General features: G+C 43.9%; 1 protein-coding gene across 1 annotated transcript; it reads right to left on the minus strand.

Annotated features, from left to right (window-relative positions):
• Positions 1-2,167: 2,167 nt before the first annotated feature.
• On the minus strand, positions 2,168-6,991 carry dlb (deltaB). The gene is made up of 7 exons (XM_020613486.1): positions 6,745-6,991; positions 6,420-6,659; positions 6,216-6,273; positions 5,851-6,108; positions 4,327-4,688; positions 3,485-3,701; positions 2,168-3,321 (listed from the first exon to the last, which is right to left on the minus strand). The coding sequence occupies exons 1-7, from the start codon at positions 6,793-6,795 to the stop codon at positions 2,606-2,608; spliced, it is 1,902 nt and encodes a 633-aa protein (XP_020469142.1). The 5' UTR covers positions 6,796-6,991; the 3' UTR covers positions 2,168-2,605.
• Positions 6,992-7,084: the final 93 nt, after the last annotated feature.

Genomic DNA, 7,084 nt, shown 5'->3' on the forward strand with positions numbered 1-7,084 from the left:
TCATATGAGAAGAGCTACAGAATGAAGAAGTGCCGGTGAGGTCGGTGCACTAAGGACCAGGACACTGCCATACAACAAGCAGCAGCCCCGCAGGTTGTTTCCCCTGCCAGCAGAGGTGGGTGCCCCTGTGCAGCTCGGATGGGGTTGACCCAGCACTCACATACTGCCTGACAGCAGGACCAGGTGGGTGCACCAACCAATGCTGGGCCTTGCCAGACACATCATTGCAGTCCGTGAGAGAACTATGTCATTCTGTGGTTCTGAAATGTGCCAGTTTGTTTCTCTTCTTTGTTTTGTTATTCTAAATTCATTAATATCTTTGGTTTTTAAAGGTGTTGACTAAACAAACAAGTAACTTGGATATATTTTTTTACTGTTTTGACATTGAGACTAATTGATTTGAAAAAAATCAATAATTCTTAATTGTTAAATCAATACTAAATAAATTATTGTCGGTTCATCATTAGTTGTCAGTTTGATGTCAGAACTACACACCATTAATAGACATGAGCCCAATTAAATGGCCAGTATCACAGGTTGTAAGTAAGAGTCTTAATTGACAATAACGACAAGCTGGAGAGGGATGGGTGCTGGTGATGTAGAGCTGACAAAGCATGGTGACAGTAGACAAAGTCACTGAGGAAACAAAACATGTCTTCCTCCACAGGCAGGAATCCTGGCTTAGTAGCATAGTGAATACAGCAATCCAGAGAGGCAGATACTGAAACTCGGTGTATTACAAGGGTAAGGCAGCAGAGTAGTCAAGAGTCCAATCCAAAAGTTTCATATTACTCATGGTCTTTCAGAGACAGGGCAGGGGCGTAGTCAAGATACCAATCCAGAGGTCTGGTGGAGAGGGATCTTCCGTGAACCACTGCCTCGAGGCTTGTATCGTTGCCGAAAAGATACGTGACTGATGACGTCCAACACAGAAACGGATGGCCTGAGTGACTCCAGTGACTGGTTCAAACTGTTGATACAATGTCATGACACGAGATCTCGCTGCACGCGTCAGCAGGTGCGTAGGGGTACTATAAAGCCACCCAAGATGATGCACAACATGTGGGTTTGTTGACGTAGTAGGTGTGTGCGTAGTTGCTGTCGGTATGATCATTGCTGCTGGTATGTGATCACTATGGAGCCAGCTAGGAGTAAAAATGATTGATTCTCCATTGTATTTATTCACACCCTGTCCTAGTTACATACACACCTATTACCATCCTAGCACATCCTCTGTTTCCCCAAGCATGGCTTCTCCCACCTACTAGACTACATACGTTCATAGACTTGACCGACTGACCAATCAGTCTTTACAAACGTTTTCACATCATTCACACAAAGCCTAGTTACACCCATCACATAATTCAGACATTTGTTCTGCTGCATACTACTTCGCCACCAGATGGCACCAAACCGAACCTTTGAATGAATGAACCAATACTCGATACAAATGATGAAGTGGTTTGATACAGGTGTCATGGTGTCAATTGGACATCACTAGATGAAGCTGCTTATAAGAGGGTATGCACAGGTGTTTTCAATCGGCACAGGTGAGGATAGGGTGGAACAGGAAGTGTCAAGTAAAAATAAGAGCCGGTTACTGGAAGTGGAGCTGGAGTTCATGACATTAGCTACATAACACAATAAGCTGGAAACAAATAACATGTTCAACCTGACACTTTTCTAATTATCTTCATTTCCTTAATTTCTCTCTATGAATAAAGACAAGTTTCAATGTGAAACCGAGACTTGAATTCAGAATCGCTTCAAAGCAAATCTTTTATTCCACATCACAACCACAGCATGATGAAATTAAATAATATGAATGGGAACATAACAGAACACAAACTTTGGTATGAAATCAAAATGGCACATGAAAGAGCAATGTGATCAACATTTATAAATGACAGTAATGGCTGGCTCTGTGTGATAAAGCAAATGCTCTTTATAGCTCTGCTCTAAATATCTTTGGGATACTTCACACCAGCCTGCACAGCCCAAAAAGCACCCAGGTATAGCATCAAACATCACTCTTCATTCAGCATCATATAAATATATCTCAACATCTGTGACAATAAAAATGAAGCTATAAACATGAGTCTTCAAATAAATAAATAATAGAAAGAATAAAAATGATGGTACGCACAATAAGGAAATAATGGCCAAAGGAAGATTGAAAAGCAAACAAATATTCTGTTTTAAAATGATGAATAATTAAACAAAGTGAACATATTAAAGAAGATAACCCAATAAAACCTATGTTGGGCAGGTTTCCCAAAGCTGGTCAGGGCATGATGACTTCCTGTATTTGGTTTGTGTTATAGGTCCTATCCTAAAAGTGGATCATTTTACTTGTCTCTTTGGGGCTTAAACATGAAAGAACTTTGCCCCATACTGTTTTCAGTAATCTTCATCAGAGTAGTTCATTTGTCACTATTTTTATGTTTCTTATCTGTACATTTTTAACAGTGTTTTATCTTCAGCATGAGCAGAGTGGTTTCCAGCTCATGACTTTGCTCCTCTCCTCACTATCCATGAAGGGAGATGAGCAACAAGTGCTAATATGCTTCTTTCCCTGTTTGTACATCCGTGTTTTCTTTACATTTCATCTCAGTCCTGCTCCAGAGCCCAGACCAGCCTCATCCCTCCACTTAAAGTCCTGACGCTCACCTCTTGCCAGGCTGCTCTCCACAGGATTGTGCCTGTACCCAGATCTGCCATCTGGACAGAGGGAGAGACTGAGGCGAGCTGTGCTGTTGCTGATCTTGAACAAGCCGCTAGGACCAAGGAAGGCATCTCTCTCACTGCCTCCCAGGTTGTTGACAGTCTCCAAGTCATTATAAACTGCTATGTCACTCAGCTGCTTCCTCCCTTGAAGTCTCCTCCTCCTCCTCAAAAAGATAATGCCAGCGACCAGAACCAGCACCAGGACAGAGAGAATACAGGAGATGGTGAGGGTAGAGGACGACGGCTGAGAGGCTTGGCGTAGAGCGGGCTTGAAACTGGGCTGAAGTGTGAACTCACAACTAGGACCCATGAAGCCCTTAGGGCACTGGCATATTGGGCCAGTGAAGTGGGTGAAGCAAGTGCCACCGTTCTGGCATGGACGGACACCGCAGGCATCTGAGCGGACAGTGCAGTTCTTGCCTGTGTACCCAAGGGTACAGGAGCAGGTATAGTCATTTACACCATCTTGGCAGGTTCCTGCATTTTGGCAGGGGTTTGAGGCACAGTCATCGATGTTGATCTGGCAGTTGGCACCTGTGAAACCAGCCTGACAGCGGCACAAGATGCTCTGACCGAGGTCCAGGCACTCACCTCCTGCAGAAGGGAGATAAGCTCTGTTCAGCACACCAGAGAACTGAGACAACCATTTGAGTGAATGTAGTGTGTTAATGGGATTACATTGAACACTATAGTGTTGGTTGTTGGTAGTAATTACTAAAACAATTTCTTGTTCAGCCACAAGATGTTGCCCACTCACCATTCAAACAGGGCGTTTTGCTGCAGCGGTCCAGCTTCTTCTCACAGTTGGAGCCAGTGTAGCTCGGAGGGCAGCAGCAGGTGTAGCCTCCAGTCATGGTCTCCACACAGGTGCCGCCGTTGAAGCAGGGACCATCTGCGCATGTCATGGCAATGATCTCGCAGTTCTTACCATAGAATCCCTGTGGGCAGGTGCATGAATAGTCGTTTTCCAGATCCTGTGGAGGGTGGGAAAAAAGCTCTCTGTTAAAAAGGAACTATCTGGAAACACTCTGTGTCACATTCTGGGATGCCTGTGCAGTGAGTAGCAAGTGTTCTACTTGTTTTGATTTCAGTGTCCATTGTGCAAAATGAATGTAGACCAGCAGAGGCCGACAACAACCACTGGAGAGGAGATGACTCACAGTGCCAGCTGTAACCCTCTGCACTGCTGTTTGGACTGTAAGACACACACTCTGCTGCTATACATGCAAATAGCTGTGTGTAAAGCTGCTAACACTGCTATATACACACACAAGAGACTTAACCTATTTTCACTGCATTTTTAGTTTTTATTGGAACTCTTTTGCTTCCTCATTGTATTTGTCATTTTATTTTTGTCTCTGTATTGACAGTTACAAACTATGCTAAAGTATAAGGAATTGTCTTTTATTTATCTCTTCATTTGTATATAACAGTTGTCCATATGTTAACAGTATTCTAATTTACAAAATGTTTCTGTGTATCTGTTTTGTACTTCTGGTGGGATCGGTAAAGTTTAGCTATTTTGTCTTATCTTAACTGTCCTCTTTCTTTATAAAAACTTCTTTAGTATCACTGCACCACATCCCACCTTATACTCACATTGCAGCTGCCTCCATTCTTGCAGGGGTTGCTGTCACATTCATTGGTTTCAAGCTCACAGTTGGTGCCTCCAAAGCCAGGCCTGCAGGTGCAGGTGTAGCTGCCCTGGCCTGTGTTGGTGCAGGTTGCACCATTGGAGCAGGGCTTGTGGTTGGTGCAATAGTTGAGGTCCTGGTCACAGAAGAGGCCCCCCCAGCCCTCCTGACAGTTACACTGCCATGGCTGGCTGCATGTTCCATGGAGGCAGCCTGGGTAGCGGACACATTCATTGCAGGAGGGGCCCTGCCAGCCCATGCGACACGTACAGCCCCCCGGAGCCTCACAGTAGCCATGCCTTTCACTGCAGTCCGTTGAGCAGATGGCTGGAGAGGAGATGGAGGGAAGGGTATGGTGTGTGATTACAATGGGCACGCCTCCTCATATATCACGCACACACATATTCAGGGCCCCCGTCTGACCCCAGTCTGTTTCCAGACTTCACTGTTGGTTAAGTATTAAGCCAAGCAGCTGGTAGGCACGCTGCTGGAGGAAAATGCATTCTTTTATCTCCTCCTCTTTACACACACATGCAGTACACACACACAGATCACCTTGAAAAATAGGTGGTTGTGGGTTTGTGTGTGTGCGTGTGTGTGTGTGTGTGTGTGTAATAGGGCCACAGCTCTTTATCCCATTGTAACAGGAGGACAAAAGGCAGATGGAACACCACAACTGTCTTGCAAAAGAGCAAAACACAACGCATGGCACATCAGTCAGATGAGCAAAATGCTCCTGTTCACACTGTTTCACAGTGAGCATATAACAGATAACCAACCACAAACCCAGTAGTTACATAAAAAACTGTTTTAACCATGCCTCTGCAAAACTTGACAGAAATTGTTTCAGTAGATAGGAGGAAGTTTTGATTGTCTTATTGTGAATCTTGCTGTCTCTTAATTTTCCAGTTTTTTGAACAAATATCTTTAGTTGTCTAGACTAAATTCTCTCATTTTCTTTACTTAGTCTGATGTGTGTGTGTGTGTATATAGTCTGTCTGGTCAAATGTTTTGTAAATAGAAAATAGTCAGGGACTGGAAAATCAATTATGAGACCATCCTCTATCCTGAGTTCTCAGGAGGATTTTTTTTATTCCTATTTATGGAGTATTTTATTCTGATTTAAACTCATGGAAACTGCTTGTGACATTGTTTTGAAATGTGCTATAGCAATAAAGTTTATTTTCTTTGCCTAATATAATCAGATACAGTATATTACTAATTCACTATAGGCTATTTAATTTTTGTGACAACACAGAGGATTACAAATTAACATGAAGTCGCGTTAAATTCTATTGAAAATCTACTATTTCAAGTTTGAGTATGATATGTGGTTGAATTCAGTGTTATTCTGGGGATAATACATTGTCACGTGTCCCCTAAACAGGTCAGTCAGCAAAATGCACCCATGGAGTGAACCCATGGAACCCTGTGCCAACCTATTAGTACAGGGTCTCGGTGTCTTGTTTAAAGAGTAAATTTAACTCACGCTCAGAGCAGTAGTTTCCCTTCCAGCCCCCCAGGCAGATACGGTTGCCCTCCTCGTCGCAGGTGTAGTGGCCCAGTGTGTCATCCCTCGGCCTGCAGTAGTCAGCGCAGCCGTCTCCAAAGTAGTACTCGTCGCAGAAGACGTGGTAGGAGTAGCGCAACTCGCTCTGCTCGCCAAAGTGCACGTCCTGGGACCAGTCCTCACCGATTGCAAGTCTCCTCCTGGTCGCCAGACGGCTCACAAGGTTGTTTTGGTTGTCTGCAGAGGGAACGGACGTTTTTAAACAAATGCCCATACGCCAGATGGAAAGTGTATTTAACTGTGTCCAGTAAATTAATGAACGAAACGTTAGAAAAAAAATCTACCTGTGTATTCAGTTGGAGATTCAGCGTTCCAGGCCTCAATGATCAACGAAAATGTTCCCTACAATTTATAAAATTGACATGAGTACATTAATACTTTCTGTAACCTTTGAAATCGATTAGAGGGATTTCTGCAGTATTTTAATTACAAATTCGACCCTATCCTATAACACTCTAACAACTGTAATCGTTAGTGTTTCCATTTACCGGCCATTTGAAGTGGAAAGGCACCCTGATGGGAGCGCTGCTAGAGATCGAGGTGTGATCGGCCCTGATCACGTTAGTGTGTCCAGTGCCAAAGGTGCAAGGCGGCTCTGCGGAGATCACATCCTCTGGGTGTTTAAGGCAAATTCTGAAAAATATATGACAATCCCTGTGTCTTCTGCAGATGCGTTGCGCCGTATGGAATGAATGAATCTTCAGCTCAAACACACCAGAGGACAGTACCTGCGGTGACAGAAAATTTACATGAGACGTGCTCTAAGACAGGCTGAGACCGGCGTTACTCCAAAACAAAGAGAAGCCAACTTACTGTTTGCAATAGGGCCAAAGCCAAGAGGTATCTCATGTGTAGCTGTGCCATTTCCTTTCTGAGTTTGCCTTGCAGTTCTATGTGGATGTTCACATTCGACGTGTGCAATAATATGTCCAAAAGTTGTTGACCAAAATCTTGACTCCCCTAATGTATACACAGTGTTGAAGAAAACTCATAAAAATGTCATCACTCTGGACTATGTGATCCCTCTGAAGTCTCTGAAATCTTTCTTATCCTCCGTCCGGTTGTTCGCACCGCACTTGTTATGGTGCGTAAAGATGCAGAATGATTTTATACCTTCAGATGCTGCGCGTCACAGGGACAGAGGTGGTGCCGG

Source organism: Monopterus albus, unplaced genomic scaffold (assembly GCF_001952655.1).
Source record: "Monopterus albus unplaced genomic scaffold, M_albus_1.0 scaffold134.1, whole genome shotgun sequence".
Lineage (NCBI taxonomy): Eukaryota > Metazoa > Chordata > Actinopteri > Synbranchiformes > Synbranchidae > Monopterus > Monopterus albus.